This window comes from Ambystoma mexicanum, chromosome 2p (assembly GCF_040938575.1).
Source record: "Ambystoma mexicanum isolate Mex_15411 chromosome 2p, UKY_AmexF1_1, whole genome shotgun sequence".
Classification (NCBI taxonomy): Eukaryota; Metazoa; Chordata; class Amphibia; order Caudata; family Ambystomatidae; genus Ambystoma; species Ambystoma mexicanum.
Window position 1 is genome coordinate 906,123,125 of NC_090923.1, and position 25,752 is coordinate 906,148,876.

General features: G+C 47.3%; 1 protein-coding gene across 1 annotated transcript in view; it reads left to right on the forward strand.

Moving 5' to 3' along the window:
- The window catches only part of LOC138566895 (NTPase KAP family P-loop domain-containing protein 1-like), a 218,580-nt gene that overhangs the window by 104,781 nt on the left and 88,047 nt on the right, over positions 1 to 25,752 (forward strand). The window contains exon 2 of the mRNA XM_069644622.1: positions 13,444 to 13,515. Coding sequence (XP_069500723.1) covers positions 13,479 to 13,515 — 37 coding nt within the window. The 5' untranslated portion in view covers positions 13,444 to 13,478. The remainder of the gene's footprint in view (positions 1 to 13,443; positions 13,516 to 25,752) is intronic.

Consider the following 25,752-nt stretch of genomic DNA (forward strand, 5'->3'; position numbering starts at 1 on the left):
GCCCGGCCTGGCTCCTTGGAGGTAGGCATCATGACAGTACCCCCCCTCAAGGCCCCTCCCAAGGTCTTTTCCTCCGGGGGTTTTGGTTTGTGCGGGAATCTTCGATGGAATCGTTGAATTAATCGTGGTGCGTGAACATAGTTACTGGGTTCCCAAGATCTTTCCTGAGGTCCATATCCTTTCCAATCAACAAGATAGAAGAGTTTCGACTTAACTATCTTGGAATCTAAAATGTCTTTCACTTCGAATTCTAATTCTCCATCAATTTGGACAGGGCCTGGGGGCTCAGACAGTCTGGTTCCAGGTTGTACTAGTTTTAGAAGAGATGCGTGAAAAACGGGATGAATCCGCATGTTGGATGGTAAATCGAGCTTAAAGGCCACTGGGTTGATAATAGCTTTGATGCGGTAAGGCCCAATGAATCTGGGATTAAAAGTTCGCTGACCCTTGAGGGGTAGATGTTTAGTTGCTAGACATACCTGATCTCCTACTTGGTAAGGAGGAGTTTTACTTCGGTGCAAATCAGCGTTTTCTTTATACTTTTTCTTGGCTTGCTGTAAGTGGGTTGTAGCTTCTTTGAAGGCTTGGGTTATTGTGGAATGTAGGTGATTTACTGCAGGCATCTCCAGGGTCAGAGGTGGATCTAGGTCAGAGGTCCGAGGATGGTGACCATACAGGGTATAAAAAGGAGTCTGTCCGGTTCCAGAATGCACTGAATTGTTGTATGCATATTCTGCAATCCAAAGGATGTCTTTCCAATTTAACTCGGATTGGTGTAACATGCACCGCAGATATTGCTCGAGAGTCTGATTGGTTCTCTCGGTTTGTCCGTCGGTCTGGGGGTGGTGGCTGGTGGATAACCGCACGTCTATTTGTGCTAGTTGGCAACATTTCTTCCAAAAGTGGGAGATAAATTGACTTCCACGGTCTGAGACTAATATGGAAGGGAAACCATGTAACCGCACTATATTTTCCATAAATTCCTTGGCCAAGGTGGAAGCTGACGGCAATCCTTTTAAAGGGATAAAATGGGCCATTTTGGAGAATAGATCCACTATTACGAGAATCGTGTTGTAACCACCACAAGGAGGCAGGTCCGTTATAAAGTCCATTGACAAGGTGTGCCAAGGTGCTGGTGGAATGTCCAAAGGTTGAAGTAGGCCGGCTGGCCTTTTCTTTTGACTCTTATTTTGGGTACAGATTCCGCAAGACAACACAAATGACTTTATGTCTTTTCTCCAAGAAGGCCACCAGAAGTGGCGTTTGATCTTTTCTTCTGTTTTCGCGATACCGGGGTGTCCTTCCATTAATGATTCATGATGACGGGTAATGACAAGTTCCTGCATTTCTTTACTTGGCAGAAATAACCGCTCTTGGAAGTAGGGTAAATCATCCTTAACGGTGTAGTGAGGACCCTTTTGACTCCATTCCAGTAAGGCAGAAGAGTCAAAAAGCTGTTTTACTTGAGCTTGGATGTCCTCAATGGTTTGCAATGAAGTCAAGCCCAGAATTCTTTGTTCCGGTATGATTGGCACAGGTTCTAAACTCGAATTGGGTTCTTCCATGCCTATCCGGGATAAGGCATCTGCCTTACCATTCTTGCAGCCAGGGCGATAGGTAATTACAAAATCAAATTCCGCAAAGAATAAAGCCCATCGGAGTTGTCGCGAAGATTGAGCTTTGGCCGTCTTTAAATACTGCAAATTTCTGTGGTCCGTAATTACGGTGATGGTGTGTCTTGCACCGAGAAGATAGTGACGCCAAGCCTTGAAAGGTGATTTAATAGCCAGTAGTTCTTTGTCGGTAATTGCGTAATTGAGTTCAGGTGGAGAGAATTTTCTGGACCAAAAGGCTACAGGGTGTAGTTGGTTAGTTTCTGGGTCTCTTTGCGACAGGACAGCTCCCATGGCCGAACTGGATGCATCGGTTTCCACGATGTAAGGGAGATCTGGGCGCGGGTGCTTCAATACAGGTGCAGAGGTGAATTTGGTTTTCAGGTCCTGAAAGGCTTGTTCAGCCTCAAGAGTCCATTCAAAGCGTTTATTTTTCTTTAGGAGAGCTGTGATGGGTTGAACAGTTCGAGAAAATTCCGGGATGAACCTTCGATAGAAATTGGCAAAGCCAAGCATGCTTTGCACTCCCTTCACAGAGCTAGGAGACGGCCATTTGAGAATGGCGTCCACTTTCCGCGAGTCCATTCGGATTCCTTGAGGTGTCAGGATGAATCCGAGAAACTCCACTTCTGTGGTATGAAAAACGCATTTTTCGAGCTTGGCAAATAATTTGTGCTGGCGCAATTTCTCAAGAACTGCCCTAACATGGTTTCTGTGATCAGATTCTGAGGAGGAATACACCAGGATGTCGTCAATATAAACGATGACACAAACATCGATAAGTTCCCGAAGAACATCATTCATGAAGTACTGAAAGGCGGCAGGTGTGTTGCACAAACCGAAGGGCATTACTTGATATTCGAAGAGCCCAAATTTGGTGCGGAATGCAGTCTTCCACTCGTCGCCCTCTTTTATACGTACCAGGTGGTAAGCTCCTCGGAGATCTAGCTTGGGGAACACACAAGCATCTTTTACTTGGTCGATAAGCTCAGGTATCAGGGGCAAAGGGTAACGAGTCTTAATCGTTATCTGATTTAGGGCGCGGTAGTCAATACAGGCCCTAAGGTCTCCTTCCTTTTTAGGTACGAAGAACAAAGCGGAAGAGACTGGTGACTTTGATGGGCGAATGAAGCCATTGGCCAGGTATTGATCCAAATACTGGCGCAAATGCAGGTTCTCAGGTTCAGTAAGAGCATAAATCCTACTACAAGGTAGTTGTGCATTGGGTACCAAGTCGATTTGGCAATCGTAAGATCGATGGGGAGGTAAGGTGTTAGCCTGCTCTTTCTGAAAAACGTCTTGGAATTCTTGGTATTCAGATGGTAGCTGTACAGGGGTGGAAGTTACAGAGGCTAGACCCATAGCTGGATTCCTTGGGTAACAGGTTGGTTCACAATCAGGAAAAGTTATCTTCTTTGCTCGCCAGTCTATTCTAGGATTATGTGTTTCTAACCAAGGGATACCAAGAAGTACTTGAAATTGTGGGGCCTTGATCACATCAAACACGATTGCTTCCCGATGTCCGTCCTGACCCACCAGAGTGATTTCAACTGTGGAATGCGTTACAGGCCCTGAGGCTATTTCGGTTCCATCAACTGTAGTAATTACATCTTGGATTACTTTCGGGCGGAGAGGAAGCTTAATCCTGGAAGCCAATTCACGGTCTATGTAATTTCCAATAGCTCCACTGTCTATGTATGCTTTTATAGCATGCAACTGCTGAGGCTGTTTTGGGTTCACAAGCTCCATTGGCATGACAAAATGCGAGGTCAAAGAGTTTGTTTTCAAGCGCGGCAAGCGGACCCCTACGCTTGTCGGGCTAGGTCGTTTCCCGAACCAGGTGTCAATAACTCGTTATCAGTGGCTCCAACCACCTTCTTGGGTGGTTTAACTGGACAACTTTGAAGAAAGTGACCGGAAGTTCCGCAATACAGACAAAGTTGCATTTGTCGCCTTCTCTCTCGTTCCTTCTGCGTTAATGGTCCTTTAACACTGCCAATTTGCATAGGTTCGGAAACGTTAGTACTCTTGGAGTTAACGTGGGTCTTGATAGGTACTCTGGTTTCATACTTGAGCCGATCTGCTTTTCTATTTTGAAGTCTGTAATCAAGTTGAACCACTAAGTCTATGTAGTCTGCGCAGGCCTGGGGTGGATCTACTATCTGAGCTATAACATCTTTAAGCTCTCCGCGCAGGCCTCGATGAAACAATGTGATCCTTTTATTTTCAGGCCATCCGGTTTCCACAACTAGTCTATTAAAGGTGGCGATATAGGACAAAAGATCCTGATTACCTTGTCGTAAGGATAGCAGTTCGTTGTCAAGGGCCTGTCCCTGCGAGTGTCGAGCAAACAATCTTTCCATGCTGGCCTGGAAGCCCTGGAAATCCCGGAGAATGGGATCATCCTGATTTACCAATGGAATAGACCAATCGGCAGCACAGCCACTGAGGTAAGACAGTACAAAGGCTACTTTGGTCTGGTCGTTGGGGAAGGCCCCGGGCCTGCATAAAAAGTGTAAACGGCATTGGTTCATAAAAACGGCATATTTCTTGGGATCCCCCACAAAACGTTCCGGCAGGGCCAAAGGCATGTGTCCAGGTAGATTGATTTGTACCGGGTTATTCGAACCCATTGTTGTAGAAATATCTCTTGAAACAGGTAAAGGAGTGTGCTCTGCCTGGCCCTGCAATAACCTTTTGGCCAGATCATCAGTTCTTTCCTTGGATAGGATTAGTTCCCTTCTGAGAGCATTAGTCTCCTGGCGGGCTGAGTGCACTTCTGCCCGTAATTCCCCTAAAAGATGGGCCAGCTGATCTGTCTCGGAAGTCTCCATAGCGCCCAGGTGGGAAATTGTGGTAAGGCTTCGCGTTCTGTAACGCTCACCTGGTTCCCACGGAGGCGCGGCGTCGAAGGCGCAGAACTCTGAAGATGGACAGGAAGGGCCCCTCTATTCTGGCTTCCCTGGCTCGTTGGATACCCTCCTGTGCGTGAAAAGGGAGTATTACCAACTGTGGAACAATGCTCAAGCCTCCCACTCCCTTCCAACCCTCCACGATACCTCCTCCACGATTCCCCGTGAAGCCTCACCTTAGGGTTTGGAAGGATGAGCTCTCCATCCTGCTTCTGATGCAGGGGTGCGTTGAAACCCAGTTACTTCACTGGATTGAGGATTGATGGGAGTTCAGGTAAGCTTGACTGTTCAGGTAGGGCGCTGTAAAAGTTCTGTTCAAAAGTTCAAGCTTAATAATAATGTTCGTTGTCTAATTGCAGCAAGCGCTAATGCTTATGTCTTTTCCCCCTTAGGGGCCGGGGTTCGGAGTGCCGGAGATATGGCGCCGACCCGAAGTGAAACAGTTCTGGATGAGCGCTCAGGTAATTTCTTTGCATTCGCTCATTCAATGTCTTTGTCTTTTTTCCCCATAGGGGCCGGGGTCCGGAGATGCCAGGAAGCGGCAGGACCCGAAATGCAGTGGGAATAATCCAACAGGTAAGACTTAAAAGGAAACTGAGCTTTCCTTATTCCTTTTCTCCCTCTCACCTTTGTTCTTGTCTTTTTTCCTCTAGGCGCCGGGGCGTAGCTGAATCCGGAAGATCGCTGCTGAAGATGGAAGGGCCTTGCAAAGGTGAGTAAAATGCAGCGCTGCAGCGATCGAAACAAAATGCCTTTAAAATGATGTCTTCCTTTTCAGGGCCGTTGGAGAAATGACTCCGGGATGCAGATTTAGCAGGTAAGGGCTTTTCTTCTCCTATTCTCTTCCTTTCTCCCCTTGCAGGTGTTCCAGGGTGCTGGCAGGCGTGGCTGAAGTCAGGATGCAGGAGCTGACAGCTGCTAGGTGCAGAATAACGCGAAGCACGTGTGGCTGTTCGGGTGGGGTTTAAATAGCCTTGGAAGAAGTTCCTGGTATGTATCCTTCCACCAATCAGGTATGTATCCTTCCCCGACCACACCCGGGTGGTGAAGTAGTCCTACAGGTAAAGTAGTCCCATTCAGGCCTCAAGAGGGCCTGGATGAAGCAGCAAGGTCTGCATCAGGTAAGTGTGCACCCAAGCACTTAAACACATATCCTCTTCTATGAGCCTGGCGCCTAAGGCGCCAGGACTGGGGTCCGCTATGAGCCTGGCGCCTAAGGTGCCAGGACTGAGTCCAAAGGGCCCCGACTTGGCCCGCTGAGACTTCCCTGGGGAAAATGATGTCTGCCTCTGGGGTTGCTGGGCCCGGCCTGGCTCCTTGGAGGTAGGCATCATGACACAATTCTGTTGCAATGTTTTACATCAACAAGTAGGGGGGCACCAAGTCTCCCCTCCTGGTGGACCTGGCTATCCAAATCTGGGATTGGCCCATCCAGCACAATGTCTGGCTCATCGCTGTGCACATTCCGTGCCACATCAATGTGATTGCAGACTCGCTCAGCCGCCAGTCTGTGACGAGTTACGAATGAGAGTTGAACACCCATGTTCTCACCAAGATTTTACGGCATTGGGGTACCCCAGAGGTGGACCTCTTTGCGACATCATCGAACAGGAAACTTCCTCTTTACGCTTCCAGGGATGGACTCAGGGACGCCCTCGAGATCCTGTGGGACAACATAAATGCGTATGCATTCCCTCCTCTGCCTCTAGTACATCAGTCACTATGGCAGTTTAGGAGTTTATCCAACTGCACTCACCTCTTCATAGCGCCGTGCTGGCCAGCCATGTTCTGGTTTTCAGATCTGCAACACCTGTCGAGGTTTCCTCTGATCAGACTGCCGCAGATACCCGCCCTTCTTCACCAGAGCAATCACCAGTTGTGGTACCGTTCCCACAATCGCTCAGCTTGGTGGCCTAGTGCCTGAGTTCCAGTCGTTAGCGCAGTTTAACGTCTCTGAAGACAACATGCTAATAATACAAGCGGCGCGAAAGCCCTCTACGAGAACACAATACACTTTTTGTCACTGGTTTTGGCGTGTCCATGGACAGCTACTCATTTTCATTGACTAACCTGATCATCAAAAGACACTTTGTGGGTCTTCTACATCTTTTTCGGCCAGTTTGGGCTCCTCATCCCAAATGGGATTTGAATGTAGTCCTCACCGCTTTATGGCATAAGCTGTAATGCTCACCTGACTCCCACGGAGGCGCTGGTCTAGTCTGGGTTGCTGTGGCCTCTTCGAGCGTGATGCGCAGAACTCGGAACACCGACTGAACAGTACCCTCAAATCTTACTTATCTGGCCCTTAGGAATATCCTTCTGCAGATGAGAAAGGGGATTAACAGTCTGCAGAACAGTGTGCTTGCTCCCCCCGTCCCCCCTTCGTTCTTCTCTAACTTCCTCCGAAATTTCCGGTTGAAGCTCACCTTATGGTTTGAAAGGATGAACTCTCCATCCTGCTTCTGGTGCAGGGGCGCGTGTTTTTCCAGTTACTTCACTGGTTTTCAGAATGGCGCTGGCAAAATCCACTTGACTTTTCCGAGCGGAACGCCGTAAGTATGAAGATTACAAAAGTTCAAGTGTAGAGCCTCCTTTTCTGTTGCCTTCCTAACCTGTGATCTGTCCTTTATTTCAGGTGCAGAATGAAGGCGATGCGTTGAGGGATTGAATTGCCGATGGTAAACTCAGGTGAGTTAGCGATGGGAGCGATCCCTCTTAATGTCTTTATATTCCTCCAGTAATGTCTTTTGTCCTTTCCCCTTAGGGGCCGGCGTGCGGTACCTGCCAACGAAGCGGCGCCGACCCGAAATGAGGAATGGTCCACCAACAGAAGACCAGTAATTGTTATGGCGGAAAATTAGGCTTTCCTCATATGTTCCTTCTGCTCACCTTTTGTCTCTTCTTCTCTCCCCTAGGCGCAGAGATGTGGCGACCGGTGCAGACAGTCGCGGTGGAGCAAGAAGAACTCCCGAGGACAGGTGAGTGAAACGCGGCGCTCCAGCGAGCAATGCGGTGCCTTTAAATGAAAGTCTTTTCTCAGGAACGCTGGCGTGAAGGTTCCGGATGCAGGTAAGAAGTTTGATAAAATTCTTGGTTTTCACCTTTCTCTTCTCTTCTTTCCTTACAGGTGTTCTAGGATCGAGGCAGGCGTGGCTGGAGACCAGATGCAGGAGCAGACACGGTGAGCGTTCAGCTGCTTGGATGCAGAACAACGCGAAGCGTGAGCTACTGTCTGGGCGTGGATTAAATAGCCCCCAAAGTAGTTCCAGGTAAGTATCCTTCCCTGGCCACGCCCGAGTGGCAAAATAGTCCCAATGAAAAAATAGTCCCTTTCAGGTCTCAGGGAGGCCTGAATCTTGCAGCATGGTCTGCATCAGTTAAGTGCACAAAACACCTTCCTTTATGAGCCTGGTGCCTATGGCGCCAGGACTGATGTCCAACATGAGCCTGGCCCCAACGGCGCCAGGACAGAGTCCAAAGAGCCCCTATAAGGGGCCAATGGCCTTTTACCCGGGGGCATGATGCCTGCTCCCGGGGGTGCTGGGCCTGCCCTGGTGCTCCGGGGGTAGGCATCATGACATAAGCCTTTTAAACCCATGGTCACTACTGACCTCAAGTACCTTTCTTGGAAGATTGCTTTTCTGATTGCAGTAACATCCGCAAGGCGAGTAAGCAAGCTCCAAACTCTTTCTGTGGAACATCTATTTCTCAATTTCCACAAGGATAAAGTTGTGCTCCGCACTCATCCTTCCTTTCTTCCTAAGATGGTGACCGATTTTCAACTGAACCAGTCAATCTCTTTACCGGTTTTCTTCCCAAACCCAGCCTCTGATGCTGAGAGAGTTCTGCATGATCTAAAAAGATCTCTGAAGTTCTACCTGTGTTGAACTAGTGAACTTAGAAGCTCCTCGCAACTCATTGTCACGTTCGGCGAACCGAAAGGGAAGCCAGCCTCGAAAGCGTCCATTTCTCCCTGGATTGCGTCATGTATTTCTGAGGCCTACAATTTTCAGGGCCTTCTGCCACCAAAGGGCGTCCATGCACATCTGGTCTGTGGCAAAGCAGCAGCGGTTGCTTTCCAGAAGTACTTCCAATGGGAATCCATTGACAGGGCGGCTACGTGGGCCTCTTCATCAGCTTTTTGCAAACATTACTGTCTCGACCTGAGCTCCCGGGCTGATGCCCAATTTGGCCAGGCAGTTCTCAAGACTTTATTTCAGTAGGAGTTTTTCCATCCGCCCGTTGTATCTATGATCAGTGCTTGGGAATCTCTCACAAGTATGGAGGAAAGGGGACGGGACGTGTAACAAAGGTACTCACCATAGTGACTGCCCTGCTCCTAGTCCATAGTCCCCTTTCCTGCATACACCCGCCTGCCTTCCCATCTAATAAGTGTCCTCTATTATTCCTAAATGGTCCTGGACCTGGCGATAGAAAAGGACTGAAGGGTGATGCGTGGGCGGAGTTCAGGAGGGCGGAGCTATGGTCACATGCGGTAGCCCTGCTAAAAAAAATTTCATTTTTGATACTTTAAAAGTGCTCCAGTCCCGTCCTGACGGACGGAATGTCCCACAAGTATGGAGGAAAGAGGACTATGGAGTAAGGTAGTCACTACGGTGAGTAACTTGGTTAGTCCCCCTGTTATATATGCAATGATGACAAGATGGTATGATATATTTCCCTAATTCTTTATACAATGTGCATATATGTCCTGGTAACTGAAAATGTTATAATTTTGGATAATGGTATAGAATTTTGCAAACCAGCTTTGTACCATGTGTAAGCCTTGAAAGCGACTGATGCAGTTACTGAGTTGTGCAATAGTGGGGTCTGGAAATGCTGTCGCGTGTCAGGCCAATCACTCTTCAAACTTATGGATAGTGCGTCTGTGCTACTTGCTGTCACAGCAGCCTCTGCCTTCCGAAGCCTGTGTGAGAAGCTATAACCTATATAAGGTAAAACTTTGACCTTGTCATTGGAGCAAACAAAAGTATATGCTCTAATTGAATAAATCGATCTCCCTTACACTATGAGGCTTCTGGCTTAGGCTTGCCGGGAGTGTGAAGGACTCTCTTGTAGAGACATTCTAGCCACACTCTTCCCAGCACAGCAGGAAAGAATTATTATTAGACACCCTCCCTCTTCAAAACATTCTCCACAAGGCACAGGAAACAGAAGATGAACCCCAACTGCTCACACATCATCAAGATATGCGCAGGTTGAATAATGAGTGTCAAACCATTGCTGATACAACGTTTGTATTTACCTTAAGCCACCAATCAACACTGAGAACCGTCCTGTCGAAAGAAATACCATCAACCCCCCTAACTCTCTGCACATGAAAATTCTCCAAAACTGCCACTGGGCACCCCTTTAGCAACACCGATCTCCCTAACTATAGAGCACACACATATGATATGATATGATATGATATGGCATTCATAACGCGCCTATACACAAGTGTTTCAAGATGCGATAAGGCAAGGGAGGGGGAACAAGGGAAAGACAGACAATGATCCTACTAGGCCAGGTGTCATTCAGATCACACAAGTGCATGGGAAGGGGGAAAAGGAAAAGTGCGAGGGGGAAGGGAGAGGGGAAAGTGCAGTACATTGGATAGTAGAATAAATAAGATAAATAAACGGCCAGCGAGTGGCAAGTGCAAGGTAAGTGCAGACATAAGTGCTGGCAGGGGGACTGTAGGGATACAGAAACTGTCCCCAGTTGCAGGGGTTGCCAGGGAGGCAGTGCAGGTGTGCAACTGGCGGGGCCTGGACCCGAGATCAGAAAGGGTGGCCAGGTAACCAGTGCAGTTTCAGCCAGGAATTCAGCAGGGGAGTGGGGGAGAGAAAGCAGACGCAAAGAGGAAGGTTTTGAGGTGCTTCCGGAACCAGAGATGGTTCTCCTCAAGTTTTGGGAGGCAGGAAGGCTGTTCCAGAAGGAGGCCCCTGCTGAAGAGAGAGATCTACCACCAACTCGTTGATTGGAGAAGCTACTGACCCTGAGGGAGTTGGAGGCGGATGAGCGAAGAACTCGAGAAGGAAGATATTTAGGAAGAGAGAGTTGAAGGTATTGCGGCCCCAGGCCACAGAAGGCCTTGTGGACAATGCAGAGGGTTTTGAATGTAATCCTTGCAGCCACCGGGAGACAGTGCAGAGATTTTAGTCCTGGAGAGATACGATTCCTGGGCTTGAGGCCTAGGACAAGTCTTGCAGTCCTGTTCTGGATAAGTTACAGAGGGCGGAGAGTAGAGGCAGGCAGATTTAGATAGAGGCTGTTACAATGGTATTACTCAAATTGTATATGTTACAATTGACCTTCACAATACGGTCAATTGTGAAAAGGTCAATTGTAATTCGAACAGTTGTAAAACGAACAATTCGTATACAACCGTTACAATAGTCCAGCCTAGAGAGAACCAGGGCTCTGGTGACAGTGAGCTTCTGGGGGAAGGAGAGGAAAGGAGGAATACGTCTGAGGAGGTGCAGCTGGTAGTGTGACTTCTTCGAGACGTCAGAGATGTGAGGAGAGAAGGAGAGTGTGGAGTCGAAGATGACCCCAAGGGTTTTAGCCTTGCAGGTGGGAGCAGGAAGAGGGCCAAGAGAGGCCGGCCAGAGAGCTGCAGGGAATGAGTGAGTGGGTGTGCCGATGAGTAGAATCTCAGTCTTACTGGCATTAAGGCAGAGGTCATTGGCGGCACATCACTCCTGTATAGCAGACAGACAGTCAGAGATGAGGGAAGGAGAGGAGGAGGCCGTGGGTAGCCTGAAAATGAGCTGGGCATCATCCGCATCCCCTGATCAACACAAAACCCTGACCGATGCCAACATCCCCCATCTCAAGCACTGGCAGTCCCTTCCCCTATCACCTCGGAAACTCGAAATAAAAACAAAGAACATGCCTGTGAATATAGCTCTAAATATAACCCGTTAACACTCAGCTGATATAAAAATGCGACAAATTAGTAGAATGTGGGTATTTGAAAACATTTGTGCATTTTTTAGCAGGTCACTGTTGGTTGAGTGGAACAGGCGCAGCCCCAAGAATGCCATCATTAGGTGCCATTAAGAATATCCCTAGTTAGATGCCTCAGACATGGCCAATGGTGGCATGAGACACATACTGTAGGAGGGCTGTGCTACCATGAGTTTAAATTAAAATATTTCCTCATCTTGGGCATCTTTGGTGAAATAATGCTGTTTTGCCCCAAACATATTCAAATGGACCAGAGCAGGGAAGCAAGTTTCCCTGCCATTGTTGCGAAACAGTGGAACCCCCTCCCTCAGCTCCTAAGGGCTGAAAAATCCTTACTGGGCTTTTTCGAAAAGCCCTAAAAACCTGGTTGTTTGTCTAAACTATTTGGCCATAGACATCACCGCCCACACCAGCAGTTTCATCATGGCAATTGTACTGTCTCAGCAATTTATGGATACACACTGCCATAGCTGTACCATTATGCTTAAACACCTACTCTTTGTACTTGTCAATACCTATGTACCACTGTCCAATCTTTAACTAACAATATTCTTAGCCAATGGGCCTCATGTAACTGGATTGTAGCAGCCTGATGCTGAGGGCTTGTGTGCGCTGTATAAATGCAAAAAATAAATAAATATCTGGGAAGTAATCAGCTGAGAAGAGTGTGCAATACCTTTGAAATTGATGAAGGGGAACAGAGGAGAACAAAAACAACTATCTTACTAGGCCCAGTGACATTAAGAGCGTGCAAGTGCATGGGAAAGGTAAAAGAGGGAAAGTGCATACAAGGGGGGAGAAGTGGAAAGTGTGGAACAAAGGAGAGAACAGAATACATATTAATGAGTACAATAAATAAATAAATAAACAAATAAATAAATAAATGAATAAATAAATAAATAGCGATAAACAGTGTTAGAGCAGCCAGCAAGTGGCAAGTGCTAGGTTAGTCAGATAGGGCACATCTGATAGTGCAGAAGAAAAGTGGGTGGGGGACTGTATGGGTACATATACCGACCCCAGTGCAAGTGGTGGCCTGGAGGCAGTGCAGGTGGTTGGCAGGGTGAGCAGGTACCTGGGCCCGAAGGACAGAGGGTGGCCAGGTGCAATGGTGCAGAGAGAGAGTACAGATCAGCAGGGGAGAAGGGGAAAAGGCAGAGCTCAAGAGGGATGTCTTGAGGTGCTTCCGGAACCGGAGATAGTTCTCCTCAAGTTTCAAGGTGGCAGGGAGGCTGTTCCAAAATGAGGCCCCAGCTGAGGACAGAGATTTACCCCTGGCACGTTTCTTTGAAAAACGACTGACCCTGAGGATGTTAGAAGTAGAGGAGCGAAGGGCTGAAGAGGGGAGGTACTTACGGAGGGATAGTTGAAGATATTTTGGACACAGGCGCCAGAAAGCCTTGTGGACAATGCAGAGGGGTTTCAATTTAATCCTTGCATCCACTGGGAGCCAATGGAGGGATTCCAGAGCTGGAGAGATACGATCTCAGGGCTTGAGGCCAAGGACAAGTCTTGCAGTTCTGTTCTGGATTAGTTGTAAAGGGCAGAGAGTGGAGACAGGTAGATTTAGAAAGAGGCTGTTACAGTAGTCCAATCTGGAGAGAACCAGAGATTGGCATACAGTGAGCTTCTGAGGGAAGGAGAGGAAAGGCAGAGTACCTCTAAGTATTCTACTCTGTTGCCACTCACTGGGGGACATTAGTGGGAGTGAAAACGTGCATCTTTCTTTAATCCATGTGTTATAATGTGGACAGAAGGGGTCTATTACTAGTCCTACCTTATGCTTCTCATGACACTTTGTGTAAAAAGGTGGTTACCTACAAATTTGGCAATGGTCAGCATGCAGTCTGTTTCCAATAAGCATGTGAACAAATGTTAGAATTTACCTGCTACTAAATATTCTCTTTTTAATTGTTTTCTACATTCTTTGTTTTCTTTTTTAGAATTAAAACAGTTGGGAAACCATTAACGCATAGAAATGAAAGCTGAAACACAAGTGCAAATGAACTGTCCAGGTAATATATTTATGCTACATATGTTATGGGAGGTTAAAATGTACTTTAGAAACTATTTAGTGTGAAAACAAGACAGGTCATACATGTACCAAGTTGGCTGTGCTGTGAGTTGGCCATACAAAGCTCAGAGATGATTTGGAAGAGCGAGGCACAATATCTGAAGATGAAAGCAGAAACATGACTGATGTTTCTAAACCTGAATGGCATATTCCCTGGAATAGAAGTATAGACATTGTAACCTCTACACTCCCCCGCCTCCTTGCACTTACCCAGAGCTGTGCTGTCCTGGCTGCACTTCCTCCGCCCCCCTCCCCTGCACTTTGCGTACCGCACTTGCATGATCTGAATGACATAAGGCCTAGTAAAATCATTTGTTCTTGTCCTCCCTACGTACACTCCGTACACACCCGTGTCTTGTTGTACCTAGAAACCCATGTGCGTACAGGCGCGTTATAAATGCCTTATATCATATCATGGGTAAGGAATCTCGGAGTGCAAAGTTTGTAAATGAATCATGATAGTACATTGACGAAGGATCACACATTATTCCCATTGGAATTAATCTGGAACACCATATTCTGTGGACAATTCATGAATTCAAAGTTTTGAATATTAAATTAATCAGAAGGAGGGGAGAGAACATGAACATCCCACAGCATCATTCTTTATTCATTGGCTGTGTCAAGACTCACCAGAGATATGGGGCTGATCGAAGCCACAGCTGCCTGCTATGACCCTTTCTGATCTCGGGTCCAGGCCCCGCCAGTTGCACACCTGCACTGCCTCCCTGGCAACCCCTGCAACTGGGAACAGTTTCTGTATCCCTACAGTCCCCCTGCCAGCACTTATGTCTGCACTTACCTTGCACTTGCCACTCGCTGGCCGTTTATTTATCTTATTTATTCTACTATCCAATGTACTGCACTTTCCCCTCTCCCTTCCCCCTCTTACTTTTCCTTTTCCCCCTTCCCATGCACTTGCGTGATCTGAATGACACCTGGCCTAGTAGGATCATTGTCTGTCTTTCCCTTGTTCCCCCTCCCTTGCCTTATCGCATCTTGAAACACTTGTGTATAGGCGCGTTATGAATGCCATATCATATCATATCATATCATATGTGTGTGCTCTATAGTTAGGGAGATCGGTGTTGCTAAAGGGGTGCCCAGTGGCAGTTTTGGAGAATTTTCATGTGCAGAGAGTTAGGGGGGTTGATGGTATTTCTTTCGACAGGACGGTTCTCAGTGTTGATTGGTGGCTTAAGGTAAATACAAACGTTGTATCAGCAATGGTTTGACACTCATTATTCAACCTGCGCATATCTTGATGATGTGTGAGCAGTTGGGGTTCATCTTCTGTTTCCTGTGTCTTGTGCAGAATGTTTTGAAGAGGGAGGGTGTCTAATAATAACTCTTTCCTGCTGTGCTGGGAAGAGTGTGGCTAGAATGTCTCTACAAGAGAGTCCTTCACACTCCCGGCAAGCCTAAGCCAGAAGCCTCATAGTGTAAGGGAGATCGATTTATTCAATTAGAGCATATATTTTTGCTTGCTCCAATGACAAGGTCAAAGTTTTACCTTATATAGGTTATTGCTTCTCACACAGGCTTCGGAAGGCAGAGGCTACTGTGACAGCAAATAGCGCAGACGCACTATCCATAAGTTTGAAGAGTGATTGGCCTGACACGCAACAGCATTTCCAGACCCCACTATTGCACAACACAGTAACTGCATCAGTCGTTTTCAAGGCTTACACATGGTACAAAGCTGGTTTGCAAAATTCTATACCATTATCCAAAATGATAACATTACTGTTAATTCCTATTGTACTCACCATGCCACTAAATATGATATCCATTCATTGGTTAAGGCAGATACATCATTGTAACTAAATACAGTTGACCTTGTGGCGAGAGGATGGGACTCCACTGATGTGGAGTTGAGACTCGTGGTCATGAGAGGTCTGCCTGGGGGGTCCTGGATGGGTGCCGCAGGCATTCTGTTGTCAGGGACAAAGACATCTACACAATAGCATAGGCTAGATGGATCCAGCCACATGTGGCCAGTGTCCCTCGAAGAGCAGAACGCATGAGCAAGGATTGGTGGATCCCCAAGGCACTTGCATGGTACAGGAAGATCCCGCAATCATCATGACGCAGCCCACCTTCCTAAATGGAGCTGGTAACATAATATCCTTGCTTTGCAACAGATTCCTTCATGTTGAATGTGAAGCTGTGGTTCCGATGTTGCCTGCTGTACAGTTTTCTGTTGTCTCCCAAGGATTTCAGCAGGATCTTCTCATTCTGGAATCCAAGGAGAGAATCTTCTTGTTGAGATGCCAGTCAATCACAACTCTTGGCTTTCAGGACCTCCACTCACTACAAGAACCAATGCCTGTAACCACATGAGGTACCATTCACCTTGGTATTATTGCCAGAAGGTAGTACTCTTCTTCCTGCTGGGGTAGGCACAGGATGCTGGTAAACAATGGGTCTATTTGCTTTTCCGCTGGCATCGTACAACAGATTCTGTACTGTAATGCACACACCTCTAAGAAATTGACACTATACCCTCCTCAGGACACCACCTATTAGGTCATATTGCATGCAAATCTGTGAGTATTCATTAAAATGCACACTAATGTAATTCTCCACAAATGTAATTTTACTAGGGTCTTGGAGAACATGATTTAAAAGTTATTTTACCACCAACGAATATTCAACACAGAAGGACAAGCCAACTGTTAAAGCTCCTACAAATATGGGCAAGCTACATTAATGCCAACAACCACCAATTCTCTGTTTAACACCAGGTTCATGAAATTCAATTTGGACTTCCAATCCTTGGAGCAATATGGGATGCCAAATTAAGCCCCTTGAGTCATCTTTGTTTTTTAAAAAAAAGAAAGGATGATTAAAAAATCAATACACACTGAAAAAAACATATTTGTGAATATGTGCTTAATGCATGTATTTAAAGAAACCCCAAAAGGGGAACCCCAGGCTAACAATTATGACTATTAATTGTACTGATTATCAATATAGAGGAATGTGGCATTCTTGATGTAGTATCAAGAAGTCCTTGGCATTTTACCAACTTTAAATGATAATAGACAATAAAGTTATGTTGCGAAACGTAAACTCATTACTGTTAATTCCTATTGTACTCACCATGCCACTAAATATGATATCCATTCATTGGTTAAGGCAGATACATCATTGTAACTAAATACTTTTGTACTGCATTATTCTGGGAACCATTTTGAAATGGGATGAAAATCGGACTAGGAAATGGTACCACAATGTTTCTCAATTCCCATTTTGTGATCCCTTAGCTTTGTATAGATAATACTCCACATTTGTACAATGCAACGCACATGCTCATTTTATTTTGTTAGGGTTCTTCTGTATGTTAGGGTTCTTTGGTATGTTATGAATTCTGTTTGCACAGCCATTTTTGGACCTTGTATTCAAGTGAATCAACAATCAACAGGCTAAGCAGCATCATCTCCATTTCTAATCTGTTCTAGTGACTTATTTAGGCAAAATCCATGTATCTGTGAAAATGTGAGGTTTTGGGTTGTTATATACAGCTATATCTAGACAGACTCAACACTGCACTCCCTGCTTGCAGAAAGGCAGCATCCATGGTGGCCTAAGCTCTATACTCCTGCCATTGATTGGTTTTGTGCCTTTTTCAAAGGGAGTATCCTCTAATTAATAATTATACTTCTCCCAACACACACAGAAGACCCTAAACACCCTAGTGTTAGATCTGATCTGTTGTTTGCCCATTTAGATTGAATCAGGACTGGGTTACAGATCGAACTGCCATGGTTTCCAATGGAAAACGTGTAAAGTTTAAAATTGCTTAGTGGAAGTTAAGATTTCTGAATTCTAACACACAAATTGCTCTTGCCAAAAACGAGGTATTTTGTTTTGGCAGATCTTGCTTTGCAGGATATTCCTTGATTTCACTACGTACTATCCTTGATGATTATCCTTGTCTGCCATACTCGTTTACCATCTGCCGTGCCATCTCTTTACTTTCTACCATCATTCATTACTGTCCTTGTCAACATCATACACTCTGTCTGCTGTTTACTATCGTTTTCTACTGTCATTTCCTTCTGCCTGCTGTCCACTTTCCAGGGTCTATTATCCTTGTCTACTGCATGCGGCCTCCTCGTTTACTGTCTACATTTCTGACGTGCTGGGTGTTCATATGGCCTTCACCTCAGCTGTGTGGGGCGGACATGGCCTTTAACGACCACCAGTCTGAGTCCAGGTATGCCCAAGCAGTTTGTTTTTGGGAGCTGGGGGCAGGGGGGACAGGGAAGGCAACAAGGTGAGTCTCCCTGTTGCCCAGGTATGCCCGAGTAGTTTATTTTTGGGAGCTGGGGCAGGGGATCCGGGGAGCCAACAGGGTGAGCCCTGCTGCCTCCCCACATTCAAGCTTGGAATGTGTTGAAATGGGAGCAGGCTGTGATTATTGATTCACGCCCAGGAAAGACAGTTTCTCGTTGGATAAAGGGTCTTCCCCGGGTGCGAATGGGTGTTCTTGCCAACTGTCCTTTCCTTCCCAATCTTCTGGACACCTTGCCATCAGCTAGAGCATGCTCTGCTGCTTGCAGACATGAGTTTGCATTCAGATAGTAACTCACATCTCGTCGTGTTGACACCAGGGATTTTGGTTTCATATGTATGAAGATACATCATGAACATTATAGACAAACTTTTTAATTTCTTGCTATGACTACCTAGATTCCAGTGTAGGCCATTATGCAGGTACTTACGTTCTATCTTTATAGGGAGATCGAGGTTTCAACATGCGAATCTGTGATCGATGTTTAAAAGGAGATGGCTAAAGTAGTGCTGCTTGATCTTCGAATATTACTACAAGTTGTTTTTCAGATTCATCATGACACTTACATTAGTTTTTTTGTTTCTGTTTTGTTTTATTGTCATAGATGCGGTCCATGATGAAGGACACTCTATGGTCCGAAAATGCATTGGAGACTCATGTTTTCTTCCATTTCGTCTCGTGATTGAAATGTGTATTTTACAGAAGAACATTGACATTGGGCCTCATTACGAGGTGGGCGCAAAGGGATACCGGGCGCTGTTACAGACATCGGTGCCGGTAATCCCTTTGCGCCCTATTCCGAGGTCCCTTAGCGGGTCCTTTCCTTAACGCCTGATTTTACCAGGCATTATGGACAGGGCCCGTTAAGGGACTTCAGAGCTAATAACGGTACCGCAATTTGCGGTACAGTTATTAGCGCCTTCCCATTGAGCCCTATGGGGGCTGAAATGGGAATGGGGAATGGCTTTTTCAATGGGGATTTACCGGTCCCGCAAAGGTCGGAATAGACCGGTAAGTCCCCATTGAACGAGGGTGGACTCGGTACCGGTATTGGAGGTAGTTATGGCGCTAACAGCGCCATGACTACCTCCAACCTCGTAATGAGGCCCATTGTTTAGATTATTCTTTTGAGAATAGTGGCATTACTTGCAAGGGCATGGACAGCACAAGGGGATCAGACTCCTTGGTCAAAGGTTGTACAGATTTAGTTTCCACTTTCTTAGTCAGTGGTGAACTGTCCAGTCCAAATATTTGACTCATTAATACCATTGACTTTATAATTGATGAAACAGGTGATGCCTGCTTCCCCAGTGGTGAACTGCTGCTTGTAGCAACCTGAAATAGTGACCAATGTCAGGCACAGTTCCTTCTCCCCCACCCTTGCCTTTGCTCTACACTTTTATCAGGGGCTATCACCACAGAACCATATAATAGGCTGTGTGGGTGTGTGCACCTTAACCAAGGAACACCAATATTTTAGATTCAGAACAACACCAGCAGCAAAACACACATTAAAATTGTATTAGGCTTTGTCAACAAAATCTAGCCACTACAAAATATGTCTACTGACCAGTAACTGATTGGGCTCATCTATGACTCGACTTTGAAAATGAACTCCCAATTCTCGCTGTAGTTAATACAAATGCATAGAATGTATTAATAAGTATAACATATTGATTTGATGTAGATCTGTTGCTGGTACTATAAGTAATGGAATTTGAAACCAGTGTCTAATGTACTTAAACTAAATAACTATTACGCATTCACATACAATCTTTCCACAAGCCCAACAAGTGTCATTACTTCTCCTGCTACCAAAAATAAAAAGAAAAAGCTCCACGCCGCTTTAGCCCACACTTGATGACCAAAACCAAGTGCTCTCACCCAAGGTTCCCTAGCCTCCTCTCTAATGGACCAGTGGACCCCATGCACCGAGCCATTGCACAGTATCACTAAGCAACAGTTTTAATTCATTGCAGTGCATAAACTGTTTACCTCATCGAGGGTTGTATGGTGACATATACATTCATGTCCAAAAAGGGAATGATTTAATACATGTTTGCAGTCATTGATAGGTCCTCGGTAGGTATGGATCCATTTGCACTTGCATATGAAGAGCATGTCTTGATATGCTGATAACTTTGGCTTTGTTCGATAAATCTGCAAACAGCTTTGCAATACCAAATAGTTTTTTCTCCTCTTATTTGTAATTGGAAAGTTTAGTTATGAATCGTAGGCTTTATATGGGAAGAGGCTAAATGTTTGTTTCCCCATTTATAGTCCATTGGACTTTTTGCTTGCAATTACAGCAACAAGACTACACAAATGTACACTTGGCTAAAAAGGTAGAGCGCTGATAAATGTATGAACTGTAAAAAAAATAGTTAGAATGGAACAAAAATGTTTATTTAGCAGTGGGGATGCGATTTTTCCTCTGCCAAAGACATTAATCGGCCTTAAGGATGTCGGAGCGGATGTAACGTGTGTAGCGTCTTTGACACGTTTTAAACAGCATGGCTTGATGTGCACTCTGGGTCCTTTCCTCGAGTTTCTCCTTGGTGATCTTGGCGATCTCAGAAATCGGAGTCAAAGAAGACGTGTGATATGTGGTGTGCCCAGTTCGCTGAACATTGAAAGGAGCTGGGATGGGCCCCTGAGAGCTATGCGGGGTGCAGGGGTGTTGGGTCGTGCTGCATATGTGGATGCCGCGCCAGTGATTCGGGAAGAGCGAGAATTGTAAAATTGTGGTGCTTTACCTCTTTACCTCTTCACTGATTGAGCGACTGGGCGGCAGGTAACAGGGTGTGTGGCTTACTGACTGCAGACCAGGTTGGTCCCCTCTTGAAACCCCTTGAAAATAGCACACTGCTGGTGGTGCAGTACAAGGCACAGCCTAACAAGTGCGTTGTGATCATTGGTGTAGTACTGATGATTCAAATAATAGTGAGTCTGCTCAAGTTTGCTTTAGTTTGATGCCTAGTACCTAATCCCTTTGAATACTTTGGACTTTTTGAATTTGCATAAGCCTTGAAATGAAAAAGCAGAAAACGTCAAAATATGGCTCGGGAGATCGGCCACCATGGGGCGCACAGATGAAGTTCACCTCTGTTTGAGCTCCTCAACACGCGGTCCTGAATATGGTCTGAGCCCCCACCAGGAGACCCCCCAGCCCAGAAAAACGGTGCCCAACGGTGTGTGAACATGACCCCCACAGCCTGATTGAAAGAACGAAGGAAAACGGACGTGCTTTCATGTCGAAATGTAAATCTAAACGACAGCGCTCTAATGAGATAATCCAAAGCCGGCAACTAAAAGTGAAAGTAGCCCGAGCTCCATGTATGACGGATAAGGAGCCTCTGCATGATCTAATGTTGCAGCCCCTTGGAACTGTACACGGCTGCTGGTAGATACTGAAGGGAAGGTGGACCCTCCATCTGACCACTCCGGCCCGGAATACGAAACTCATTGAGGAAATTGCCCATCCGATCGCCCTGCACTGAGGAGCCGAGAGGGACCCGTACACGCCAGGCATCGGGGCTGGGCCAGCTGATAGTACCTGCGGACTGAGGCGACCGCTGGGGTTGGCGCTCCGCCTTCCCCGCCGAGGGTGATTGCGGCGAGGCATCAAAAGAGATGGATTGCCCCCCCCGAACAGCAGTGGGAGCTGAACGTTTGACCACATAGAGACCACCTCGGTCCATTCATATGTACCCCAGCGGGCCCCGCTCCCAGTTGTAGGTGCGGTGCCGCAAGCTCAGTGTCTGGCCCACAGGCCCAACCGCACACCGCACGGCTCACCCTCACTCTCAGGGTGGACCGCGTCCCCCCGGAGGCAGCCCTGGCAACAGCCTTAGCCCTCGGGCCTGATCTTGACGTGGGCTCCGAATCCGGTCACCTGCATGGGGAGATCATATTGAGTCCTCCCTCTGATTTCGTCACCCGCTACTGGAGGAGCTGAGGGGCTCGCCAGGGAGAGCCTATGGGCTCATTTAGGAGATTACCAGTGCGCCCTGCTCCTGGAGGTGAGAGCTTCCCTGCAGGGCCTGTTCTTCCTTCCCGCAGCCCGCATCCCCATTATGGGAGTGGCCAGCCCTTACATGGGTTGAACCCGGCAGCGGCCCCAGTTCCCAGGGTCTTTTACGTAATTGAGCTGCGGTCACGAAAACGGGGGCCAGAAGAAGACAGTAAACCCCTACACCAGCCTCACCACCCATCACAAGGAGGGGTTACCTGCACATCCTCCTTCGACTGTCATTGAGGGCCTGGTGAGATTAGACAGGCACGCCAGTGCTCACAAGGGATATGAGCGGCTGACAGCTCCACCCAGAAATCCATACAAGAGATGGCCAGTCCTTCCCTGGTCTGTTAGGGTCTTAACCTCATAAAGGTCCACTACTGTACACAATCACTATTGGTCTCCAGGATGCTGTGGGTCGGAAACCAGTCGGGAGGCAACACCTGATCCCGACCAGCCGCGGTTCCTGGGAGACCATCTTAAAACCCCCAATTTCACGTAAAGGGGGTCAGGGGTCACCGTCCTACCCGCCCACACACACCAGCGACTCCAGAGATCAGAAGATCGGGCCCCGCATAACAAGCCCGAAGAGAGAAGTATGTGCACCCATTGAAGGCCCTACCCATCCGCCAGGAAAGATCGGGGTCAACAGGCTCTGAGTCATATGCTTGCACATTAAACAAGGCTACCCCAGGACCTTTCCTGGAAGAGTATGTTGCCCCTTGTTTGAGTTGCACTGTACCGGACCAGGGCAGACACGAGATCCCAGAAAAATGAAGGGTTGGGCCCCCAGGTTCGGGTGTGTGTGCCCTCCTTCCAGACCCCATAGTCTGAGTCCTACCAAAGCAGCCCCCCGTCGAGGTCAAGGAAGGGGAAAGAGACATTAAAGTTTATGCCTACACAACTGCGCTCCCCGTGAAGACACAAGGCTAACAAATAGGAGCAAAACTACGCCAGAGCCAAGACAGGAAGGCCCTGGCCGAACTCCTATCCAGCACAATGTATTGGGGCCAAGGAGGACGACAGACTGATATCCTTCATACGATAAACCCTTCACCAGGCCTCACCTACCAGGGTTTCAACAGTGATAAAGACCCGTCGAGAATACACAAAGCACAAGACTACCAGCCAGTGGATATGAATCCGCCCCAGTCTGCCGCTGCTTGATCCCCCCTGTATTGAGCACCACTCCCCTCCGACACAACTCTTGATAAGCAGCTCAGGACCTTGGCCTGGACCCGGTCCACTTGAACCTGTGAGGGTTGGGCCCCCATAATCGTATGGGGCGTGTGCCCTCCTCCAGGGAGTGACCCACTGCAATTACACCAGTTCAAACTTCCCCCACCGTAGAAAAGGAAGGAGAGTCCCGCAACCATCAACGCTTCTGCAACTACACACCCCTACTCATGTCTCTATCACAGTGTCCATGAACATACGACATAAACTGATACCGTATAAATACCCCCCACCTCGCCTAGCATCGGAAACCCGCCAAGGACCAGATATGGCGACCTCGTGGGGCAGAGGCTGCAGCTACTAAGGGAGACGTCTCAGCAATATTGGATGAAATAAAAAACATTCGAGCCAATATCGGCAGAAGAATCAACAGAATCACTCAAAGAATGGACAAGGTTGAGGAGAGACTCGAAAGAGTTGAAAAATAACTGAACCTCCCTGAACACTTAGAGCCTCAGATGGACCACAGGATTGCCGAAATAGAACAACGGGAAGAAGTATTCCGTCTCAAGATGGACATTTTTGAAAATTGAAAGAGGCGGAACAACCTACGCTTCTTTGGAATTCTGGAGAAGGAGGGGGAATCTGACCGGGACCTGAAAAAGACACTCCACGACATAATGAAACTCCTATTTGAAGATGATGCCATTGATGAACCAAAGACTGAAAGGATACAGAGAGCAGGGGGGGGGCTGCAGGCGGACCGAGGTCAGTCCTAGTTCGTTTCCACGATTTTCAAGATAAGGCCAGGATCCTGGAGAAGGCTAAATGCAGCGGACCGGTCACTCTAGAGGCAGCAAGAGTAACGATCTTCCAGGACCTGTCCTCTCTGACCCTTGCCCTCAGGCGGATGTGCATCCCCCTCACAAAATGTTTGAAGGAATGGGGAGTCCGTTATATATGGGGTTACCCATTCTCCCTTTCATTTGAACTGGAGGGCAAGAAAGAGAGGCTTAGGTATGAAAAAGAGATTAAGAGTTGTATAGCCGACTTACTAGGCTGCCTTGAGGAGGGGCGAGACCGGGAAGAGAAGAAAATGGATGAGAGACAGTGACGCATGAAAGGCCTGAGGAGAAAGCGCATACCGGGCTCCAGGAAGTATCAAAGGGGGAATGCCTCCCCAGATGAAGAGGACTGATCACATCCAATGGCAAACAACACGTCACCATGAGGTTACACATCACTACCTCTCGGGGTGCAAAGCATTTGACACATGTATAACTATGCAAGTCTTGACGTCCCCGACCAGCGAGGCGTGTTGGCCAAGGAGGTTTGAGTAATATGAGAAATGTTGATTTGAATAAGAAGTTTATGTTTCTAGTTAGATGGAGGGGGGTTGAAACAGGGGGGCTCAATGTCATTTTGGTTGTTATCTATGCAGGACCGTGAGGTATCGGGCTCCATTGGTGGTCTGTACTTGACTCAGCGACTTTAGCTGGGTCGGATCAGACGGCGTTAGGGGGTGGGATGGTGGGATGGGGGATGAAGGGGGGCTTGGGGGAAGACTAGGAACAGGATCCGCCTTAAGCTACGAATTTGTGATTATGTTGGTGTTCCTTTATGTGCCTGGCAGCCGATCCCCATTGGGGGGTCATCAAATGTGCACCAAAACAAATGGCGTTGATCTAGAATTTGGGAAGGGAGGTCACCTCAGGGCAGGCATGCTAAATGTCAAGGGTCTGAATGCGCTGACCAAGTGGTCTCTGTTGGGCAAGGATTTTTAGAGAGCGCGACTTAATGTGATGTTCCTACAGGAAACTACGTATGCACAGGGTGAGGAATGGAGGGTGTTGAATCCGAGAACGGGGACTGAAAATCTGGGCTCTGGCCCCCTGCGGAGGGCAGGAGTCGGGATGCTTATTCGAAAGGGGTTGGAATTTGAGGTCACCAAGATATGGGGTGATGTGGAAGGCAGATCTTTACTGGTAGTAGGCACGGTACAGAAAGTAACTATCACTTTTTCAACGGTGTACTCCCCCAACTCTGGGCAGTCTCGATTTCTCACAACAACGCGTCCCAAAATTATGTTGGAGGCCATGGGACATGTAATCCTCGGAGGAGATTTTAACATGTGGGCGGACCATGGACTAGACAGGAGGGTGGGGAACCCCAGTACACGTGAACCAGTGGAAGGATGTCGGGCAGGGGGTTATTGAGATGTTAGACCTTTACAAGCTGCAGGACGCGTGGCTGGGATTCCACCCAGAGGAGACATGTCACACCTCCTACTCTGCTCCACATGACACATTTCCCAGGATCGATTATATATATATCTTACTGTGGAATTGAGGGAGACAGCGATGGGATCAGAGATAGTCCCGGTTACGTGGTCTGATCATGATATGGTCATGGTAGACCTAAACTGGGACAGCCTCCCACACAAGGGTTCAAGGTGGAGATGTAATGAAACACTCTGGGGGGACACAGTCTTTATGACCGAAATGGAGAATGGAATCAAGGAATATTTGAAAACAAATAACACAGCAGAAGTCTCAAAGATGACGGTATGGGAGGCAAGCAAAGCAAATTGGCGAGGAATCCTGATTAGGGAGGGAGCCAACAAAAAGATGGAAAGAACCCTGATTGAAAGCAGATTGAGAAAAGAGATAGCCCAGCTTGACGAGGAG